Source organism: Dermacentor variabilis, chromosome 7, assembly GCF_050947875.1.
Source record: "Dermacentor variabilis isolate Ectoservices chromosome 7, ASM5094787v1, whole genome shotgun sequence".
Classification (NCBI taxonomy): Eukaryota; Metazoa; Arthropoda; class Arachnida; order Ixodida; family Ixodidae; genus Dermacentor; species Dermacentor variabilis.
In genome coordinates, this window is record NC_134574.1 from 90951977 (window position 1) to 90976250 (window position 24274).

The following is a 24274-nucleotide window of genomic DNA, read 5'->3' on the forward strand; positions in this document are numbered from 1 at the left end:
GAACCCACAGCTCGTGCAGGCGTCTTTCTTTAACGTGTCACGTGAGTCACGAACGAAAACGCTCGCCGCCGGTCGCGTGCTCGCGCCGCGCAGGGCACGACAGCGACGCCTCGAGTTGTCGTCGCGTGCCGCCGAGTCGTCCGTCATAGAAAAAAAAGAGAGAGAGTGCGCACCGAGCAGAAGGCCGAGAACCGGATCTCGATCGGCACGTTAGATAAGACGCCCCGGCGAAAATGGTGGTAGCGCCGCTGGTATGCAGAGATGGCGCACCGCCGCAATGCCGCGCGGACGTGCGGGGAAGTGCGACTTTTTTTACGTTTGCGGGAAATCTAAAGACGTGCCTGGTAATGCACCACATTTTCGAAGTACTGTGACTGCTGGCCATTGTATTACTAATTTGTCGTGCCGATACGAGTACTTTGCATTACTGATGACGCCTTAAAACAAAAGGACATGCAATTACCATTTTGGGGACCATGATGCTTACATTGCTTCCGTGTTCACTTTGCCACTTACAGGAATTTCGGCAGTGTAACGAATCTCAACATGATTCTGAGCGATGCTGAGAAGAAGGTGCCTGAGAAAAATGAAAAATTTTTCTTTCTGTTTGTCATTCTCAATGCGGCAGTAAGGCTGCCGTGACCTGTTGAGCGTAAGTAGGCGTCAAGTTGCAGGAACCAAACGGTAGTTAGTACACTCGTGATGGCATCTGCAATCCACTTGGCCCAATTTGTCTAAAGCCGTCAATTACGGTGCTCTTCTAACTCGTGCGTCGATTTCGGACGCTAAACTTTCTCAGTCAGTCAACTGGTCAGTCTGCCAATTGATAAATATATCACTGACCATTTATGTCCATTGCGCTTCTCCATCTTTTTTTTTTTTCATTATATATACCTTCGAACTTTGTACGCATTAGAACTTATTTTACGATGTAACTCTCGCGCAATAGTTATCCCTGTAAGTCGATTAACTTCATATTAAGTTTTAAAAAAATGGAACCCGTTCCGCACACTTCATTCCTATCAGCTACCACTGTAGTGTATTGAAACAAACGCTGCTCAATGGCGTGCGTCCCTTCCTGCAAGACAAACCAGCAATTTAACGCTCCCTAAACTTTGCATCCTAGAAAACGGCTCTATAGAGCGAACGGCCTCGCACGCACCACAACCCGACGATAACGCAAGCCGGTTTGTATTAAAGGAAAGCTTTCTTTGCCGCTTTCTCCAAACATGTTGTGCGCTATCTGCATGATGTGTCTTGCCGAGTGTGCAACAGCTTGGGCAACCAGTCACGTGCCACTAAGTACGTGGCTTCGCTGACATCTTGGGTAACTGGCTATGTGGCACTTGGCATGCGGTTACTGGGTACGCGAATCACTGTCAACATCATCAGGCTATCTCTGTGTCCCCTGCAGGAAGAAGGTCTCTCCCAGCGATCTCCTAGAACCCTTGTCTTGTGCTAGCTGATTCCCAACTTGCGCCTGCACATTTCCTAATTTCATCAACACAGCTAATCTTATGCCGTCTTCGACTGCGCTTCCCTTCCCTTGGCGCCCATTCTGCAGATACTCTGACCTTCCAAGGCTTATCTGCCCTACGCTATACATAGCCTGCCCAGCTCTATCTTTTTTTTTCCCCTCTTAATGCCAATTAGAATATTGGCTGTCCCCGTGTGCTGTCTGGTATATGCCGTCACATTCTTGTCTATTAACGTTACGAATAACATCTTTGTTCCATCGATACTTGCGCATTCCTTGACTTGTTCTAGAGCTTCTTTATTAACATCCAAGTTTTTACCACATATGACGCTGGTAAAACCTGCCGTATGCTCTCTAACCCATTTCGTATTCTTCCGTAAGTTTCCTTCTCCTGATCAGGGTACCCTTTGAGCAGTTAACCTAGATAAACATACTGCTGCACATACTCTAGAGGCTTACTGGCGATCACGAATTGTTGTTCCCTTCCCAGGCTATCGAACATTGTGAGTAGCGTATACGTGAATATTCTTGGCCAATTACACAGAACTGGGCAAGTGTGCGAATGAACAAGCAGAACAAGTAGCCACAAGCGAACAAGTTAGCAGCTAGGGATACCGAGGGTGGAGAAGAAAGTGGACAAACTGGGAGCAGAGCGTGCATTGAACGAGGAGCGCTGATCTGCGTAGAAGCGATGCAGGAGTGAAATGACGGCATTCGAGTTAACATGAGAAAAGCAACACTTATTACCAAGTCCCACATATGCGTGGAAACCGCTGATTTTATTTCTTTCTGTTTCTTCTCCTTTCTTGTTTTTTTTTGTTTGTTTGTCTGTACCAAGGGGCTCTTGAAGAAGTTAGGACATCGAATGACTGCAGTCCATGTTATTTTCCTCCTCTGTCATTCTAACAGCTCCCTCTAAACTCAGAGAGTGAGCTTACAGCGTCCATCATGACAGCCAAGAAGATGTCTTCTTGTTATTATTCATCTAGTTTTTTTTTTTCCCTATCATAACTCGTCCACACTGACCACGAGGGAAGGCAACACGACATCGCCAAGCAACGACGCGGCTGAGCTAAGAGGAAAGAAAGTACTTTCTTTTTCTTTCTTTCTTTCTTTTTTGATAATATCCGGTATTCATTTATTCATTTGTTTATCTTGGTTTGTGTTTATTTCTATATGCACGCAGACACAGCGCCCGCATAGTCGGTCCCGCCGCATGTGCCGGAACGAACAGGCGGGCAACCTCCTTTCGCTTTTTTTCTGCGATCCCCGCGAGCTCGCATTAAAACTGCGGGGAGGCGACAATGTATACTGCGCAACCTCTGGAAAGGTAGAAGGCGAAGGCGAGAGATGGAATGGGACGACCGCTGCCGGGGGTGCTATCGACGACTTAAGCACCTCCGCCGGTCACTAGGCGCGCGTGCAGGAGGCCCGCAGCTTGGCACGGTCATCAGCTTGCGTGCTTATGGTGGCACTGTACACGCAACAACCCCCATCGTACTCTCCCGGCGCGCTCGAAGCGGTTCGCCGTTGCCGCGGCGTTGATGTCCGCGAGCCGTTGCCGGACGCACGGGGCGATCGTTGCTGGGTCGAGATCGTTTTTTACGAGGCGTAAAAGGTAGAGCGACACCAGCGCCGCGATGACCTGTCCCAGAGCGTGGGTCGCATTACTGCGGACGCCTTGAGGTGCAGGAGGTTGGAGGGGACGCCGATGCGGGGGCTGTGGCCGTTGCGTTCGCGGTGACCGGCGAAGGTGACCGCAGTGTTTGAAGGCGGCGGCGGCGGCGGCGCCTTTGTGATCTCCTCTGGCACGCAGTGGTCACGCGACAGACGCCCGACGTTCAGAGGGAGTCTCGGTGAGCTTATAGCTCTCGTTGGCCATCGTCCCGGACGTTCAGGAGAACGAAAGTGCGTTCCGAGCGTTCGGGATTTGCATTCTTCGTTTCAGGGCCGGTAAATTATTATAATTCCTTCTTTTTCTTTCCTTTCTTTCTTTTCCTTCTTTCTTTCTTTTGGTTCGACATTATTCTCAGAATGGCGTAAATAGTTTCCCGTAGCAAGTTTCACTTCTTTCGGGTTGTACCCGCTCTTCGTGTTGAAATATTTGCTGTTCAGTTTCTGTATCTCCGTACCTAATCATTGTGCGACATGTAGACGCACACGGCCCTTCTGATCAAAGCACATCCGCGATGCAGATTGCAGAATTCGCGCAGAATGGTACGCGGCCGACCATAAAGTTGCGGTGCGATTTTGCGCAAGATCGAGCTAAACCTACAAGCGAGACGCTGTGGTCAACCCAGCGCAATGGCTAACGTGCGAACGACGTCAACAAACTGAAGGCGTTGCGGTGCGGACTCACAAAAGAAAACTCTCGATAGCCTCCCAAGCCCGCGCCTTCATGTCTTTCTTTTCTTTTTTTCTGTCACTTTCGAACTTACACGGCCCAACAAAACGGGCGGACAGCGGAAAGGCAGCCTGGGCAAAACGCACTCTTTTACACGCTTCCACGCACACACGCACAACAGCACAAGCCAGACAGTTAAACCTGACGCCGCCGCGGTGTCTTGAGAGAGAGCTGAGCAGTGACGGCTGCTAGGGGTGCAGAAAGAAGTGCGTGTGCGCGTGTGTGTGTGTGCACAGAGGGTGTGTGCGTGTGTTGGCCTGTGGAGGGGCAGCAGAGAAAAGCAAGGTTTAGCCCGGGCGAAGTAGCGCGGTGGGGGAACAACCCAGATCGTGACGAACTTTTCGCGCGATAAGCGAGCCGACCGCGGCGGAGAAGTGGACTGCCCCCGGTCCGGTACGCCACCCCTCCCGTGTGCGTGTGCGCGTGTGCGTTTGTGTGGGCGCTTGCGCGTGCGTGTGTTTGTACGTGCGTTCGTGAGTGTGTGCTTGCGTTCACAAGGCACGACCCCCGCACCGCCCTCGTACACCGCAGCTTTCCTTCCTTCTCGCAGCTTGCGTCGGGAGCCCGTTACCGCATGGAACCACGTACAACCGACGTTTTCTGCTCCTCAACAAAGCGATGCAACTCCGCCCGCAGCTGTCCTCTGTAGGAGAGCAACTGAATGTCCACTGCACGTTTGATGTTTTCTCCAGTACGAGGGCACTGCCTGACGTTAGCTTTGGCTTTTTCGACATTTGTGATTGCGCGACTTGCCCTAGGAATATTTGTTCATGTTAACTCGTGCTGGCATCTTATTCACATCGCACTCAGAGTCTTTGAATGATTCCATTCTTTACTATGCATAACTATTTAAGGGCCATGTCCAGCCACTCGGGGTCACGTTCTGTCAAAGCTATGCTGACGGGACATTCAATAAAAGTAATTGTATTCTGCCTTTTCATCGCTCTTGCCAAAATCATAGTCAAGGCTTTCGACGAGCACCTGCACAGGTCTTTTCAATCGGCGTACGTGACTAGGCGTTAAGGCCTGTTCGAATTGGCAGTAGCGATATCAGGAACAGAAATCTGCTTAGTATAAGTAATCGATCGCCATTACGCCGTAACGGGTAGGAGAGAATTGGAGAGGAAAATAAGTACCATCGATCAGTGGAAAAAAAGATCGTGTAGTATCGAAGGTTTATGATATTCTAAGATATTCCCATGTCTATTGTGCCATTTTGCTCGCTTAGTAATTGGCGTGCTTATGAAATTTTGCGAAGTTTCTGTTCTTGTTTTGATGTTGTGTGACTTGTACTTTTGTTCTCCTCACGTGACAACTGGAGGGCGACACCATCTTTTGTTGCCAATATTACCTCGTTCGGGCATGTCATTATAAACGTCGGATAAATTTAATAGGCAACGGATTTGCCTACAGTGGTCTGTCACGTAAAGGTGGAGTTTGCCTTTCGCAGGTGGTTTAACCGAGTAACTATACCCAAAAGGACACAGGAATAAAGAAATTTCGCTTACACGTTTCTCATTTGTGCATTTGTGCGCTTGCCAACAAACCTCAGCACATGCCCCGCCTATCGCACAAGACTTCCGCGATTAACCCTATCAACGCCTACCGCCCAATAACCACAGTTCCAACCACATAACCGCACTAACATCTATTCCCGCAAGCCTATGTGTGCTAACATTCAACCAACTAACGAATACACACTGTTGTCAGCAGCAGTGTTCGGAGTACAATGCTCGAGTGCGCATCGATCTTCCCGGCCGCTGAAGCGGCCATCCACATTCCACGCGGCCGCGCGAAATTTTCTCAGACGCCATCGTCTGAAGCGGCGCATTATTACGATCCTCCCGCCGCGCCGGCCATCGGGTATTCACCGCAGGGTCGTAGAAGGCGTCTCATACAGCCGGGGCCTCTGTCAGCGCCGATATGCACCGTGTATGCCTGGCGTGGCCGGGCAAAAAAAAATTTTTTTCTCTCTCTCTTCTCTCTTCTTTGTTTTTGTTGTTCTTGTTGGCAGGGTAGAAGAGCTCGGGGCTGCCTTCGTTGTCTTTGTGCGGGCGCATAGCAGCGTAATGTGTACGCCCGGGGGCCGGCCCCTTATCGCGACCTTTTTGCGCGGGGGTAGACCGGCGGCGCGCAGCAAACGTGACCAGAAGATCCTGGTACGGTACGCCATCCGCGCACGCCGCTCGCGATCACGCCGCGCGGAGCATGCGCAACGTATCCTGGTCTGCTTCTGGGCACGATGGTTGGCCCGTTCCGTTTGCTTCGGCCTGGCGTTTACACGGTGCCGGGGCGGGGTCTCGGTGGCAAGCCGTGTACGTACATACGAGGCCGGTTTGATCGACTGAAGCGGCCGTATAGATGCCAGGGAGACCTCGCGAGCTCAACGCGCGTGCAGTGTTTTTCTGAGGTACGAGACATTTGAGGGCCGCTCTGTTATATATATCGAGGCGCTAACACGAGACAACCTTTCACACTCAAGCGAAACATCAACTTTCTCTTCATCACTCAGCAGATCGAACGTAGATATTTGCGACGGTGAAGGCACTCTCTGGCGCTCTTCTCCTGCTGTGCAGACAAACATGTCCTGGGTATTCTTAACTGACTCCTACCGACTGACGCACGTGCGGACATGGACGAAGGGAGACAAAGAAAATTCGCACTTCCTGTAAGGAATCTACACTTGCACTTATCGATATAAATTTGTTAGAACTTGCTGGTTTTGCGATACTGTTCTTAGAGGACACTATAGCCTTCTGCAAGGCCACAGGCGGAGGAAATGCTGGCAGTGTATTTATACGTTCGACCTCATAGTAAATCACAAGAGGAACGTCAATGGCCCCGCGGTGCCTGCAATGCTTTGCCCCTCATAGACCACCGCACTTTATTTAAGATTTCATGTTTTAAAACGAGCGACAACTAAAGAAAAGAAAGTGGAGAGCAGAATAACCATGAAGACATGTTTGTGATATTTGTGCCGAGAACTAGGCAATAAGTTTAAATGGCCCATTCTAAATTGTTTTCTCGACGTGACAAGTTTTCTGTGGCTCCACTACACGGAAACTCAGGTTTACTTGAATATGTGGAACGAGTCATGGAATCTTTTACAAATATTACACTAAAAAGGAATACCGTGCACGACAAGTCAGGTCGTGTACTGAGATGTTCATAGGCTTTTTTTAAAGAGCTGTTTTGAGCATTGTTGTAGAATAACTTTGGTGACGGGGTATGGAACTAGTAAGAACTTTTTCTACTGTTTAATGATATGTTGGTATACACATGCGGTTATTTCGATTAACCATACTGTTTTTGAACCCTGTACTATACTTGTTGGCATTGAGCCCAGAGAAGGCTCTGAGCGTACTTTGCATTTTCAACAGACGTTATCAAAATTGCACTGAATTAGACTGCAGGTCTTACCACGCTGGCGCCCATGGGCACGTTCAGCACGTAAGAAACACGTTCGCTCCACTTGGCGAAGTGCACGTGCGGTATACTAATGTATAATGAACAACATAATTCTACGCATTCTGCAGACGATAAGGACGTTGGACCCACCTTTCCTTCGAAAACTCTACACAGATACCCCATACATGAGGACTCGGTCATAACCCAGGTCCCCTATATTTAAAGAGAAAAGCTTGAGCGCCACTAGAGGCTTCGCTCGAAGTTGCGCCGAGCTAAGGCCGTATACCCTATGCCTCCAAGTATGCTGCGGGGAGATCAAGGTCCTCCGGTCCAGCCTACGCGAGTCGTCTGCTATCCTCCACTCGGCCAACTCCCTCCCCTTTAGCTTCTGCGAACAACGATGGTTGGCTGGCGCTATCTAATGCCATAATGAACAGCTGCATGCGCGACGATTAGCGGAGATCGGTGCAGGGATAATGACGCTGAGGCTGCGAGTGGCCCTCCTGCTCGGCATATCAAAAATACCGCCGCACTCTCGCTCGCTCTCTTCCACGCGTGAATTACGCGGTCGTCTGGACAAAGACAAAGAAAAGAAACATGGCTGTGTCGGCTGCTGCACACTATTGGTAGGGAGCAGACGATGCGCTTACGTGTATATATACGCACGCACACACATGAGGAACGCCAATCACCACGCCTCGGGACTCATGCATGCGGCGGAGCAGACGAGGAGAAGGAGGAGATAATGAAAGAAGCAGACGATGATAAAATACCAACGCCTATATGGCGATATGGCGGGTGCATGGACATCGCGCGACGAAGAAGCAAACAAAAGAACCAGCTCGACGAAGCAGACGAAAAAGAAGAAAGACCATGAGAGATGCAGACGAAACCTGCGTGCGTGCGTAACGATAGAGCGCTATAGTATACACGTAAGTGCCGCGACGAAGCAGAGTGCAGAAAGGAAAAGAGAAAAGAAAGAAATAAAACGACCACTACGCAGAGAGCAAAACCGAAACCAATCACAAAGATGGAGAGAGATGCAAGCTGCGACGGATGCCGCGGGGCCCGACGCCATGTTGTGTGCGATGAGGGGGCGACTGTGCTCCGGTGTCAAAGGTTAATGCGAGCAGCAACGCTCGCGGGACCCCATCGGAGGTCAGGGGTCGACTCGGCCTTTAGCTCTGTTTTGCCACAGCCCTCTTCCTTCCTTACACGGGGTTCGGGGTGGCTGATAAGAATTACCTGCCGGAGGGGCTAGGAGGGGGTTTTGGCTGCGGGGAGACTCTGAACGATGCAAGCAGAGCAGGGGCTACGGGACGAACCGCACGAAGAGTCAAACAAAGAAAACATACCGAAAATTGTGCAAGGCGCTGCCGAGCTATCCGGGTACGCAGCTCAGGACCTAACTGTGGGAGAACCCGTGTATCGATGTCTCGAGAGAAAATTTTCGTTGAGCCGAGCTTCTTTTTTTCTTTTTCCCTGCTACGGCGGTGCGGTTTAGATATGACGGAGGGTACAAGAAGGCCTTGGCGTGATAAAGCCTACGCTGACGCAGTAATTTAGCCACAATTTGGCTAGTCTCAGACACCGAGAGCCGATTATGGCCGCGGGTCGAGGCGTACCCTGTTTGTGGTCAAGCGGTTGCTCCCAGAGCGCGGCTCCCTTTCAAATCCTCCTCTCACAGTATTTCCAGATCTTTAAAAACGAGAAATAGGTAGGACTCTACAGTAATCCAACTTCAGATTTTACAGCCGATAGCAGCACAAACGCGCATGCAGATGTGGCTATACAGCAACAATGTTATCTCCATATGTTCGCTCTTGTGGACGTTTACGGCTTCTCTTTCAAGTGACCAAAAGGAAGCGAACGCGCCTGCATGCATGCCCGTCATTGCGCCCCAGCTCGTTGTTTCCCTTCTTTCTTTCTTCCCTTCTTTCTTTCTTTCTTTCTTTTTTTTTTTACAGATGCGGCGACTGTGGTCAGCCTTGCGGAAGACAAATGACCTTTCTCGTTGGTGTGATGCAATCCGTGGCGAGTGATAAGCCCTAATGATCAGAGCGAAGGCATGAAGTGCGCATAGATGAACCTGGCAGAGTGGAATGCCCTCACCGTTTACGGAACCCCCGCATGCTGGGAAAGGAATCTGCATCCTACAACGGTACTCGACCATAACCTATTGTAGCCGTTTGACATTCTAACTCTTGTTTCGAACCTCACAGTGTAAAAAAACAAGTAAATAAAAAACACTGCCTATATGCAGTATGCTTCATAAGCAGAATTTCAGTACGAACTAAGTTCTGTAGCTTTATGACGGCATGGTTAAACGCCTATAAAGCACACGCGAGTCGGTGGCCATGAGAGTTTAACAACGGTCACGACTCCTGGTGCCGTGTAAGGGTTTACTTCAGAGCCTTATGTCTCATGCCCGATGAGCAAGCGCTCATGTTAAAACCATCCTTCAACACTTTCATTGGGTCAAATGCGAAAATTTGCAGTTGCCTTTCACCGCAGATAGCGTATGACGCGCACATGATGGCCGACGTCACCGTAGAAGTTTGAATACAGAAGAAGCGCGCAAGCTGGTGCTGCTCTACACTAACCGGCGCATCTCCCGTATTACACGTTGTCGCTGCTTTTAAGCTTAACCGCTCGGCTCAGTGGCGCGGTGAGCGCGGGGAAGGCCATCTTGAGTAACTCGACGTATGTTTAAAAAGCGTAATTCCAGTATTTCGCATATCTATCATTCGATAGATATGTAAGACCAGAGCGCGGAGCCTTGAATACGAGAATTTCTGGAACGTCTTAGTGCAGTGAGAGACAAGAGTATGTGTATACATAGCGCGACTGGCGAACCTCGGTGTTTGCTTCAGCGGAAAACATGTTGATTTCTTGAGACAGCTGCTTCAAATTTCAGTTGATGTATACATATATATATAAAGGTCGGCGGCAGTGTTAGGTGAGCTTTGAGCTCATAAACTCCTTACCTTATCGACCATTCCTTCGAAAGAGTACACTGATGCATACGCTTATAAGAGGCACATTTAAATATCAGTATGGAGGGAGGGGGCGCGGGGGGGGGGGGGGGGGGCGGGTTCAACTTACTTTGGAGAAGCCGAAGTGTATAAGCGGGACCTCCGGCAGAACGTCGTGTTTCCGGAATACTGCAACGATAGAAAACGAAAAAGAAAAACATGAATACGATTTATTACACACGCGATTTATGACACACAATTATACAGTGGCTCGGCGAATGGCCCACGTGACAATGTCTGATATTGTCCAGCACGTGACAAGTAAAGGCAACAAAACACTCACACGATAACGTGTCGTACTCCGGAAACACGCACATTTACCGTGTCACATGGTAAGTTTGGGAATTGATTTCCACGGATGGCGGCAAAGGTTTAAGCATAACTCGTAGCAGAACAAGTTGCACTTCCAACAGGCACTTAGAAAGAATGCATATCGCAAAGGAAATGCCCGCATTCTCTAGACTGAAAGCAACAATGGTCGATGAGCCATCATGCGACAAAAAAAAAAGTGATTGGAATAAATATTCATCTTTCAACATACTGTGCAGGTTTGCTTGCTGTATAGTGCCACGTGGCCTATCGACAACCTGCGAGGGAGATTCACCATCAAATTGACGTGATGAAGCATTTTTGCCTCCGTACGGTGAATTTCCCGGTACACTGCACCAGGTACCCAACACCAGCAACAAGCAGACTTAGTTAAACTGCAAACACAAAAGTTATTAAATTCAAAGCTCACGGCCACTTTACTGGTGAACGAAACCATTACTATTTAGGATTACTATCGGAGAAACAGATTGCGGGCTTCCGCCGAACTATATATGCTACATTGCTCAGACTGATGTGTAAGCGCGTTTATGAGCCCTGGGCCGCTATCTTGTACACGTTCGAAAAGCCGACGTTCAATTCCTCCTCATGCGATTGGACTAGATTGGCCTAGGCCGCGATATCGGCGCAGCCTGGACAATCGCGCGAGGCGAAATCGAACGTCGGCTTTTCGGACGTGTACAAGATAGCGGCCCTGCTGTCCCTGACGGTAGATCGCTAGTTGCCTTAAATAGAGTTACGAAGCGGCAGCGAGTTACATATTTTCGTTTTCTCTACCGTTTGCTGCCCGACACACAGCTTTGCTTCCAAATTCACGCAAGCGGAATTAATTGCACATGACCTATATCTTGTTAAAAAAAAGGAAAAGGAAAACTCGGGCATGTAAAAGGGGAACCGCACAGCCACCGGGTCAACCGCAAGGGAACGCCCACATTGGGAAACACCGAGTGGGCGGTTCCAGGCTGGGATGGGCGGGGCCACGCCCTTCGATCGAGAGGTGCAAAGCAAGAACAGCCAAACGCATGCTCTCAGGCAACAGGATAATGTGCATTCAGCCTTCTGCATTGAAGAGACGCGGGGTCCTGCTCTTTACACACAGCGACCGTCCCGTTTATTTCTCCATACAAGCGCAGCCGCAAAAGCCACATACGAAAGTGAAGTAGGTAATCTTTCCTTTTGGTTAGGTCAGCCGCCTTTACTGCGGGTTATGAGAACTTGTCTGCGCAACTCGCGTCACTTTCTGCTGAAAACTCCTGTACTTCAGTCTCTTAACCTTAAATTTACACAGGACATTTCTTGTGAGGTCAGTTGTTGGGCCTGTCATTTAACGCAACAAAGGTGCATGCACTCTCAGCTCCTATGTTCCCTCGCACCATATATAGCTGTTTGCCTCGATCGCGTGTGTCGTTCTTTTTATTTATTGCAAAAGTATCCTCACCGAACTCGGCAGCATCCATTTCACATGAATTCATGCGACGCTGCGTGTTCAACACTACACAGCTCAACACCGTTAACTGCACAAGTATAGAATGTGCACATAACTAGCCGTCTGAGTCACTCTCAGATGGCTACTACTCAGAACATTTAGTATAGACGCTGGATTTGCGAGAGAGAAAAAAAAATCTTCATACCGCAGCCGGAAGCTCAATGGAAATTTTGAGCGCGCACAAACCTTTGCGAACTACACATTCACCCTATAAATTAGAAGCGCCACGCCCTAATAGATCTATCAATTTTTAGTCGTCGTGCCCGTGTCCCACAAACATCTGTCGCCAGCTGTAGTCTATCTCGGCCTGTCCTTATCTCCCCCCACGGATCGCGCAACGCTCCACAGAATTCCGCAGTGTCCGGTCGCAGCGCGCCGTCCCAATCCCTCTCGTGCTCGCGTATTTCTGGCTCGTGTCTCTAACGCTGTACCCGTATAAGAAACACACGCATACAACAGGGACCACGCGTTTCGGCGTGTTCTCGTGGCGCCTGCGGATCACACACACACACCGCGCGCGGGGGCACTGATTGTGGTTCGAGTAGCCCTCGGGCTGGGTCAGCCCTCCGAGGCGAGGTCAGCCCAGCCGGAACTCCAGCGCAGTCCTGCCCTTCTCGCATCGCCTCCGTCTCTCTCTCCCATCGGCGACTATCATTCTCATCTCCGCCATTTTTTTCTCTCCTTCGCCCCCTGGCGCCCTGTGTAGGTGCCCGCATGTGCCCCGTGGCGCTCGTCGCGTAATTAAATAAGCCGCCGCGCTGACGCCCGTCGCGAATATCGACTCCCCTGTGCCACCACCTCAGCCGTTGCCTGGCGTCGCCTCGCCTACTCTCGCGAGTTCTCGCTCTCCACGCGCACACACCCTCGCCCTTTTCCTCTCTACATCATGAGAAAGGCTACTATAGCAGCGGGATCCAAGACAAATTGCCGTGGTGCTGAACGCCAGCCAGAACAGGGGCTCAATTCAAAAAGCTGTAGATAAATTTGTACAAAGCAACAGCAAGCCAACACGCCTTTGACAGCGAACACATTATTACCGGAGGCTAATGACGTAATCAGAAAAAGAAGCTTTTACGAACAAGAAAAGAAAGAACTTTTGCGAATTCGTCCCCTCGTTCCTATAGGTGATCTAGGCCATCGGCAGGCTAGCTTCACAAATAGTGCATATGCCTGCATAAAGATTGGCTGCAATTTTCTCTTACCAGCGATTGTATAGCGTAAGAGCCTCTTGTGAATTTTCGAGAGCCCGCCGTGTGATCACTTTCGTTCTTCCTATCAGCGCTCAATAGCATCAGTTTCGCGCGGTCGCGTACTTTGCATTGACAAATCAAATACCCCGAATATCTTTTTTTTTATGATGGTGGGGAGGGCAGAGGGATGGTGTCGTTAACGTTCCTAAAACTGTACACTGGGTTACGAAGGCCCCAATGCGATTTCGAACACTTCGGTGCTTCTCTAACATGCACCCGAAGCGTGGGTTACACGAGCGTTTCCGCATTACGTTACACTCGAAACGCGGGTCGGGAATCGAACCCTTTACCTTAATTGTTTCCGATAGCATATCTGCTGAGGCAGAGGTCTTAGAGATTATGACGGTAAACAACAGTATATCTATGGGGAACAGCAACTTCTAGACTTGCGTACGCAATAATACCTATAATACAGGCAGAGCAACGAAACGGACGATTAATTAAAGAAGCAGTTCAACATTATATACAATCGGCACACTCCTTCAACCGCAGCAAAGCTTCGTTACTATCTTTTCCGCCGTAAAACTAACTCTGGATTCTGCGCGGCTTTCTGGCTGAACACCTTCCTCAAGACTTGTGAAGTGAGTAGCGCTCCAATTGAATGCTAAGTATTTTCGTCGAGGCAGATACCCTTTAACTTAACACTTCAAACGAACACAAGATTAGACGAGGAAATGCGATCGCGGGTCGTATTTTGTGTGCCCTTGTCAGTCAGTCGTGTGTCTCGTGCGTTCCAACGAGAAGACACTCGCGACGCAAGACCGCGGGGTTTTTCTTTTCCTCGCAAACGTCGTTATTGGACGTACGCCGTGGTTCTACTGACATTTCTCGCCTTCAGCCCAGTTTCATACTCAAAACTCATTTGAACGAGCGAACACTTCTTGCACGGCATGTCACCGGCCATGTTTCAACTTACAATACCGTTTATGACGAGCATTCATTCTCGCTGAATACAAGTTAACAGCACTAATAACAGGGCACGAAAAGAAAACAAACAACAGTGATGAAACAACAGTGTGAGAATAGAGGGTGTGTCACTATTCCTTAGCTGAGTGTCCACAATGTATCGAAGTCCTTTCCTTGAGCCGTGCATTGTGCTCGGTCACTTTGCGAAAAGCGTGCCACCTTTGAACGCCGAGTGTTCCCGGCTGTGCATCTGCTTCTAAAATACGTCGTGTGGTAACCTTAAGCAGATCTATTTGCTTCCTGTCCATGGTATATAGGTGATTCATCCAGCACCAACCAACAGTGCGCAAGAATTGTATAACGAAACGGTGCATCCCCAATTCTCCTAAACGAAAACTTTTGCTTGGTTTAGAAGAGTATAAGGCCTCGTTCTCCGTACTTAAGGTTTATCTACTCCTATTTATTTTACTGAATTATCTTCTGTGTCCCAAATGAGGCCAAAGAAATTGTAAAGCGTATGTCTCGTGTCAGGAATGTCCCTGACATCCTTGCGCTAATGGTTACGTCGGGATAGAACTGAATTACAGACGCGTCTGACAATCGAGAAATTTCAGTGTACAAAATATTACAGTAAATGACGCGAAAAGTCTAGGCAGCCTAATTCCCAAGGCTTTCACCGTCAAAATAATGGCAGGCCGCCATTTTGTAAGGTGTACATCAAGACGTGCTGAGCACGGCAGTCAATCGAATTTCGCTATTCTCGCGAGCAATGTTTTTCTCACTCCCTTTCTCTTTTTTCATGGAGTATTCGTGGGTATATCCCTCTCTTGCTCACTGGAATAGAAATGTGTGGTCGGAATGACGCCGATGGCTTGTCAAATATGATAAAAACCTGACACTTAAAATGACGTCTTGATTTAACAGACTATCCGACATTGGACCTCTGCCCGTTATCGAACGTGGTGATGACGACGATCTTCAAGTATCACAAACGGGAAGTACAACCATCTATCGCCTACATCGAGAAAACACCATTTAGTAAAGCAGTGGCTTCCATGTCCAACGCTATAGCTTGTGTTCCATGGTGCTCTTGTTGTTTTTTCCCCCTTTAGTGATTTCTACATTTAAGGCCTAAAGTTCGGGAACACGCTTTCTGGCAGCGCAGCCCCACAGAGGATACGTCTGGTCGTTTTTGCGAGCCGAGAGACTACATGAATCATGAAAATGTTGCTGGACGAGATAGTTGAATTAATCGATAGATACATAATAGCGAAATTTAAACGCAAGAAACGTTTTACGAAGATCCCCACTTGAAGCATGCATCTGCATCTGCTTATAAAGTTTTTGTGTTTGTGCACTTCCTTCTGTCGCCTGTTGTACCGCCTAAACTATAGGACTTGCAAATGCACCCTCCTTAAATCACAGATGTCCGTCTACACTGTAACCAACACAAGGAACCGGATAATTACAACAACTAAAGAACTAACTTCTCCGCTCATGTAAGGTTTAGCAGCGACTTAACCTTCACAATTCAGTTTAACATAATCTCCAATTACTGCTCCGTACCTACAGATACAATAGAGCACGCTAATGCCTCATGGGGAACATAGTGATAGCCTCGCAAACCTACGATCATCAAGCTCTGCCTTTTCCGTGTTGACTGTTGTGGTACCTAAAGCTCAATGACGATATTCAGCCTTGGAACGTGGAAACGTAAGAAAGGAAGCCCATAACATGTAAACGCGGAGTTGGCTTCTGTCGCCACAGCAACGCACGTCAGAAGACGTGGGCGTTCACACTCGGTAGCTTATACGTGAGGCCAGTCTGCGACCGTTTCCCGCACTCTGGCGGACGTCCCCGTAATGCGCGTAAACGAGTAACAAAATTGCGCCGCTGAAGCGCTATAATTGGTCATAAATAATAAGCGTCGCGTCGTCTCTACCACTTTTTCCTTGTAGGAGAATTATGGAAGAATACGAGTATGTAGCCGCGGTATCTTTTCGTGGTGCTTTTCTTCTTCGTCTGCTGTAACTTTGTTGCGCTTTTCATGCTTAACCAGTCCTATAACGCACACATGTGTTTCTTGTTCTTCTATAGTATGCGCTAACTCTAAACTCCATTTGTCAAGAGAAAATCACACCTCCATTTAGGCCTAACTGTGACAGCAACGTGCTCAGAAAACAACCGAGAGAAAATTAACAGCTGCTGTCTTCTGTAGCCGCCTTCTGCAGTTGTTCCTGTGTCCGTGTTTGTTCACGTTTTACCGGTAGCAGGGTCTTTTAATACAGAGTGAAGATGGAGTGCCAATGAGCGTAGCTAAGCGCCGTGCGCGCCTCACTGACGTGCACGCAAGGATCTCGTCAACTACAGCACGGTTTTAGAGCAGCGCTTGCTAGACTGAAACGCGCACGCGTCGTAAGCACGCGCTTCGTCTCCCACCGTGTTTATTTTTTTTAGTACATATGCCGGCGTCGTGTGCTCGCGTGTCCGAATGAGCAGACGTTGACAGGTATTGATTCAGAAAAACGGATTACCCACGCTCGACAGACGACGGCTTCTCTCCGTGCCACCGTGCCGAATGGAAAAACACTTAGCAAAAGAGAGCAGGCTGCAAGCACAGCGCCTCACGAGAAGCAGGATGCAAGACAAACCGCATTATATAGCAGACTCCAGTGCCTTCTCTGGCGACGACGCGCTGTTTGCTATAACGGGCAGTCATTGTTTTCTTTTTCGTCTGCTGCCACACTAAGAAATATGCGTGGATTCACGCAACAGGGTAAAAGCCCGAATCATGCAGAAGGAAGACAAAACAACTATGACCGCCGCAGCGACTCTAGCTTTTAAAGATCACCTTCGCGTGGCAGGCCACCCTATTCATCTTTTTGCCATTCCGCCGCTCCCGCCGAACACACCGACTGCACGCACTCACAAACAAACAGACGCGCTGATTGAAGGTTACGAAACGGCGGCGGCAGCGTTTTTGCCAGTCATAGGACATCACAGACAGCGCGAAGTGCTGGCAGACAAGAGCAGACGACGCCAGGCGTGTTGTAGCAGACGAAGAAAACCGCTGGACGAGTATACGCGTTCTTTCGAGCAGACGGCGCCGCGGAATAGTCGGTCGTCTGTTCACGCGGCGTCGCGCCAGCGTGATCTTGCGAGAGAGGCTCTCGGCACCAATGCCCGTCGTTTTCGAAGTCGCGACGCGACGGGGAGACGTATTACAACGACCGGACTTGGAGCCGGGTTCCGGGTCGGCTCCCTTTCGCTCGATCCTTCCCCGTGGTTTTATACGGGGCTCAGATAGACGCCATTTTGTACGTCTCACAAGCATATAAGAAATAAAATAAACAGCAATCGCAAGCGAAAGTGCCAGCCGCACATATGTGAGTATATATGTACCAGACGCCCATACGGCATCGTCTGTTATACAACCTGTCTTTAGCGCCGCCTGGTGGCGTACGCGGCAGCCTTCTTTCTGCTCCCCCCCACGTTCGTTGTTTTCGTATTTGTTCCCGCTGCCTCGAATGTAACACGTTATGGACACTCTTCGCTTTGTCGAAGACAGACCGGTGCACATAAAAGGAGCCGGACCCCGGGAGCGCGTGAGATGCGTAATGTCGGGTATAGAAAGACACCGCTGCTGGCAGTACTGTCCCCGCCAGCCTTGGCCCGCGGCCACCACCGCTTGCTGGATTAGAGGCCCCTAACGCGGTGCCAGCCCACCTTCTTTCTTTCACTCTCGCCTTTCTTTATTTCGGCTCTTCCCATAACGTACCATCCCTCCGCCCCCCCCCCTCTTCCCGCTCTTTTCTTTTCCGAGGTACGCACCGGTTCCTGTCGCCAAGATGTTATACTACGGAGAGAAAGCGGCAATTCGGTGAAAACTTGATGACTGGTATTGGGCACTGCAAAGGGGGAGGCGCAGAACGCGGATGTGTGCGTTGTCCCCTGTGGTCAGAGCGCATGCGCCCCCGGTTCGCCTTTGGCGGAGGGCTGCGGTTATACGTGCCGTACAAACGAAGGGGGCTGTTCTTTTTCGAGAAAACACTTGTCGTCTGCTTCTTCTGTGTCCTTTCTTCCGGTGCGCCTGCATGCAGGGCTGTTGCCATATACGTGCCACGTCAGCTATGGGTTCCTCGCTCTGTGGTTACAGGTGATAAAAGGGGAAAGCGAAACGCGGTTTTGTCTCCGGTTCGAGTGTTCCTTAATTCGCATTTGTGCCCATCCGGAAACTGTGCGAGCCGCTTTCCCGGAGCTCCGAGTGAGGTGGACGGCGGCGCTTGTTTCAAGACGCTTTTGACCGCGTTGTTTTCATTGGAACGTGAGGCTACCTTAATCGGAAAGAAACTGCGTGAATATGTCGCTAGGAATGTTATTCTGCGATAACGGTAAATCTGAGGCTGCTATACTGCAGTCATATCTATCAGTACCTGAGAACATTAAGTGTATAACCGAAAAGAGCGTTGGTGGCAACGTAAGCTATTGCCAGATCCTTTTCTGAGTTTCTTCGCTTTGTTTTTTTAAGTGCGCTTCTCCACGTTGCACATTCGCACAAATAATGGAGGCACCGTTCATGATTTGCCTCCACCCAAACGTCTGCACATGCCTGGGTGGGGGTGAGGAGTGTTGCCTTTTGCTTGTACTTTGACCCCGAGACTAACGTCTGCATTTTACATTGAATGGGACAAGCAACATGTGCTGGTGCAATCCGAGATCGCATAAATAATTGCGCTGCCGTAAATTGTCAACACGCGGGAAAGCTAACTTTACAATTACGAAGAGGGTCTAAAGTCATTTTTCTTTTTTTTAATGCCAAGCAACTGTTCGCATCTTGGGAGTCGTGCTTAATAATTCTGTACTCCCCGAGTTTGTTGGCGGTACAAAACTTTTGTTCCAATTGAAATTCCTAAATATATTGAAGTTTGTTTTTTAAGAGGGAGCATTAAGAGGGAGCATTTAAGAGGGAGCATTAGCTCGGGCCCAACTCCGGCGCAGCCTATTCAAATACATGTAAAACGCAGAAACATTTTTCTGAGATAACCCCTGGACCGATTTTAATGAAATTTATAGCATTTGAGAGAGAAAGTTAAATTCTAGTGACTGCTGCATGCGGAATTTTGATTTGGGACCTGAATTTCGTTACTACAATATTCAAATATTCGAAAGTTTGAAAAAAATAGACGCACAAAGTTTACAAATTAATAACTCTGCATGAAAAATAGAAATCGCGGTTTTGTAAACGGCATCCATTAGATCATTGAAAGCGAACAAGTTGGATAAGTCAAATCATATTTTACATGAATTTGTTACGTTGTGTACAAGGGTTCTGCAAATGCTTTATTTCCATATTTCTAAAATTTTCGAAATTCATGTGTAACATATTAATTTTGTTCGCTTTTGGATGTACTATTAGATTCGCTTTTTATTGCTGAGTTGCAGATTTATAAACTAATTTTGTTTACTGATAATTTTCGATTTTCGCCAATTTTTAATTGAGAAATGTAGGACCGAAATAAAAAATTCGAAAGCAGCAGTCACTAGATTTTACGTTTTTTCTTTTAAAGGCAACAAACCTCGCCAAATTTCGTGCAGCGGTTGCCGAGAAAAACAAACTCTCCTTTTACGCGTATTTAGATAGGCACGCCCGAGCTAAAGCATCCTTCCTCTTATCCCTCATGTGCCCACTTGAGCTTGGCGCACGTCATAGTTTTCATTTTTCTCAGCTGAACGCCTGCACGGACCGATTCGAGCTGACCCGAAGTGAATGTATGCGCCAAGTGCGGGCTAAGCTAAATTCGACTCGGCACGTTGCTGAGCTGGACTGCTTTAAATATGAGGGCGTCGTTAATCTCTGTGCCCTGCAACCGAGCGGGGCTACTATACTGCGTTGTAAGCGCTCTGACCTTCTTTCTCTTGCGCCTTCTTCTTTCCTCGACGTAACCGTACACGCGGTAGCCGTGAGAACGACGCCACAACTCACGACTGGACATCACGAAGTGACCGACTCCGCGAGCGAAGGGGAAGCACAAGCAGACTACGGACGGAGAGAGAGAGAGAGAGAGCGTACAGAATGGGAAAACCAGTCAGAAACAGCAGGTCTTCAGGAACGCCTCGCTGAGGAGCTGCAACCGCACATGTAAACGCATAACCTCCACCGACGTCAGTCCTTTTCCTTCATTGTTGTTCACCGCCTAAGACGACACTGACTAAGAGAACCCCCAGCGTTATCATCACCTTCTGCTTGTCTTAACTTTATCTCTTTCTTTTTTTACCTGCGTAGCTCATGAATGGAATTCGTCCGTGGTGTCGTCTGTGGCGTGAAAGGGCATGCATACAGACGTCGGCCACCACGTCTTATCTTTAATGCTTCCGAAACTGGGGCTGCAGAATTGGTACCTTGATCAGCTAGGGGCAGCTGAATTTTGACTAGCACCTGCTGAGCTAAGCCTGCATGCGTGGTATATCTTGTCTGTATTTCCTTGCTAACGTGGGTGCACTTTTCAAGCCGTTGCCTTTCCCACCTCGTGGTGTCTTGCAATGGATTCGAACCCTGTGGTCGCACTGAATTTGGGTTTTTTTTTTCCTCTGCGGGGGTCGCGTGACGAACTTGGTCTACGGTATATAGCTTGAAACACCAAGCACCGCAAACACCGGCGGGCGCTTCGCACGTATTCACGATATCAAAAAGAAATAGAGACAAACGCGAAAGTAAGTTAGCACACCAGCATGTTGCGCCGTGCAACTCACTTTTTTTTGTTTCCTTTTTCAGTGACCTCAGAGTTGATATGGGGTTCTAAGAATATTTTGTAAGTATTTCAAGGTTTCTTTCTTCTACCTAGAGACGACACGCACGTCCGCACCAAATGTGGGACGGCGTCCTTGGAAGTTCCTCTGCGGGACGCGGCATTTCTCTTTTGCCTCGGGTCGAGCGAGACCGCATTTCTCTTTTCTTCCCGACGTTTCGGCTGCGAGTGTGTCCACAAACGGTTGGTCAGGGCCCCCTTCGCGCACAACCCCAGCGCGCGCCACAATGCCTCAACGCGGAACGTCCTTGCAGGACGTGGCGCAAGCCGCGGGCAGAAGCCGCCGAGGGCCAACGCGAGCGAACTCGTCGCTTGCCGACTCCCCTTTAACTCTCGCATGCGCCGAGCGAGGAATGCGGTTTCCGCGAAAACTCCCTCGCGGCCGAGCCGTTTCGGCGGCTCGCTTACGCAAACGGCCACGCGAGCTATGTGGCGCAGGACTGTTCGGCAGGCGAAAAATTTCCGCGATATTATTCTCGACACCACAGTGTACATACACTCTAAATCTTACGCATGCTGCTCGCCACGTGGTTTGTTTAAACAACCCGTACATGGTGGAGGCAGAACAGTCAAAGGATGGTTTTGCAGGCCCCATACTGCAATGCAATACAGTACTGCAGGCCCCCGTTTGGGCCTGCAGTATTGTATAAATAAATTAATTAAAATAAAAAGATAAGGTTGAGGCGGTTTATCAGTGTTATAATCGGCATTGCCAAATAAGTATCTTCGAATTCAGCTACTCCTATTACTCGTGGCCCAAGATAAAAAAGGCTCACCGTTAGACGCTAATTTTTTTTCCTGCCCGCAGTGAATGCAGCTGCAGCGCCACCGCGGCTTCTAGAATACTGAGAAGGAAATATTTCTTGTCACTGATGCGAGAAGACAATCTTTCCCACGAGACATCGATTTGTGTTGCCATGCATAAAGGGTGAAATGTGTGTGTTTGTGTGCGTTTTTCCGTCCTGCGCCGTTCTTTCGTACTGTTGTCATCACAGTGGCGTCATCCTACTCAATAAAGGAAATCACGAACTTTATATTGTACAAGGTGTCCCAAGTATCGTGTACCAGGATTTAAATATATGCAAATGCCAGGTAGCCAGACCGAACCAAGGTAATATTTGCCGTCGCTTGGAGATACGCAGATTATTTTTCGCATTCCGCCTAAATACATAATTAGTTCTAATTAATTTACCAACTTATCAAATATTCTAATTGGACGAAAAGTGTCAAGGAGAAAATTGTAAAGCGACATAACAAACTCGCGGTACAACTTTCCGTTGCTCAATACGTGCTACATAAAAGTTTTTTTTTCGGGGGTGATGGAAGCCCGCGAATGGGCGCAAAGTACATCGAGAGGCCAGTCACGCGGCATTTGGGCGGAATGCAAAAAAAAAAGGTAAGTTATAAAAGTATTTCCAAGTGACGGCAAACAACATTACCTTGGTTCTGTCCAGCTACATGGCATTTGCATACTTTGAAATCGTGGTGCACGATACCTTGGACACCCCACATACCTCCTTGAAAACAGGGTGAGCCCAAACTATACGACGACGGAGCCCGAAGCGCACTCCTCTCACTCCGGCAGTTTGCACATGAAGCGGGCATCCACCGTCGTATGTGATCCCCTCCACTGAACCCCTCTCCTTGTGGGTGGAAGAGCCAACCTGGTTTTAATAAAAATGTTTCATTTATTCATCGATGGTTCTTCATCACTTGGCGGTTTACCGAGCCCTGAACTTCTGTATAATGTTTTGCCGCATTTCTAGTGGCTTCGATGTGTGTTGACACAGGCGTACAAGAACAACTTTGGCATTTCTCAACAATCTCTTTTGCCTCAGTTCTTGTGAGCATTGCCAACAAGAGCACGGAGAGGTACGACAGCGCTGGTATAAACCAAAAGCAATAACATCCTTTAAAAAGCTTTCGAGGCAGTTGCCTCCCAGCCTTGCATGAACACTCAAAACTCAAACAATCAAAAAGAAATAGCCTCCAATGTAAACCTATTGTTAGACCTGGATGAGCAGATAGTTTGGACTCCCTTGGGACAGGATGTATCGATAGGTGTAAATAAATTCCATCAAAAAGAAAAAAGAACACCGAACAACCGCTACATTGCAAGAGCTTATGAAGTATTCCGAACTGTCGCGTGGTGTAATCTATCTGCAACATTTCCAACGTTTCTTGTTTGTCAGCTCCGATTGCACCAGCTTACCGTTTACATCACGTAACAAGTAAAACACCGTAGGAAAAGTGCGTACACTCAATGTAAAATCAGGTGATAAAGAAACCGCGCTTGAGCTCGCTTCTTTAGCGCGAGATTAGAGCGCAACGTGCAGTCTGAAATCCGAGGAAGGTTATCTCCTTTTTCATTTCTTCGACACCTGCGGAATAATTATGCAATACCTGCGCGTACGCGCCAGCGATGTGTGCACACTCGTCCACACGCGCTTAAACACGTATTCCACGGTAAGTCACGTTCTCGCCTTGAACTGGGACTCGCCTCTTAGTCAGCCTTGCGTATGCATATACGCTATACGGCACACCTGTCTTGCGCGCGGCCGCTGCGGGTTTGTATACGGAGGCAAGAATGACGCCAACGAAAGCCGGAGAGCGCGAGGTATTGCAGGCGAATAACGCAGATTCAGCCGACGCAAGAACCAGCACGGCTTTACGGTGCAAAACGTGGTGCGAGGGAGAGTCTGTAAAGCAGGAAAGGACGATAAGAAATTTAAAAAGAAAAAGAAAGACGTAAACGCAGCGAGAGGCTGCGGAGCCTCCCCGATTGTGTTGGTGCTATAGCATATCTACGTACAGTATATATGTGTACACAATACGTCACACGTCGAACCCGTTGATGGGCGGAAGGCCACAGCGCTTAATACACGCAGCACAATATCCAGAGACCATGACGAAGGCAGCAGCAGGTGCTGCCGGGGATGCAAGCTGCGCCGTGTAGTGAAGCGTTCGCAACTGTTGAAGAAACTCTCTTCCTGGTTCGAGAAAGAAGGCATAGGTTAAACAGAGGAGGCTGGGCGAGACGATGAATCGCGTACACTCCCCTCTTTCGATCGAGGGCCTATACGCAGACGGATCACGGCGCCAGGTGTTTAGGCTTAGCTCGTCAGGGAGGGAGAGTACACTGTGTGTGAGAGCGTACGGACGCTGGCGTACACAC

At 48.9% G+C, this 24274-nt stretch overlaps 1 protein-coding gene across 1 annotated transcript in view; it reads right to left on the reverse strand.

The window, feature by feature from the left end:
- Positions 1 to 24274, reverse strand: part of dysf (neuronal PAS domain protein dysfusion) — a 164394-nt gene that overhangs the window by 45698 nt on the left and 94422 nt on the right. The window contains exon 3 of the mRNA XM_075698796.1: positions 10395 to 10453. Within this exon, the coding sequence (XP_075554911.1) occupies positions 10395 to 10453 (59 nt within the window). The remainder of the gene's footprint in view (positions 1 to 10394; positions 10454 to 24274) is intronic.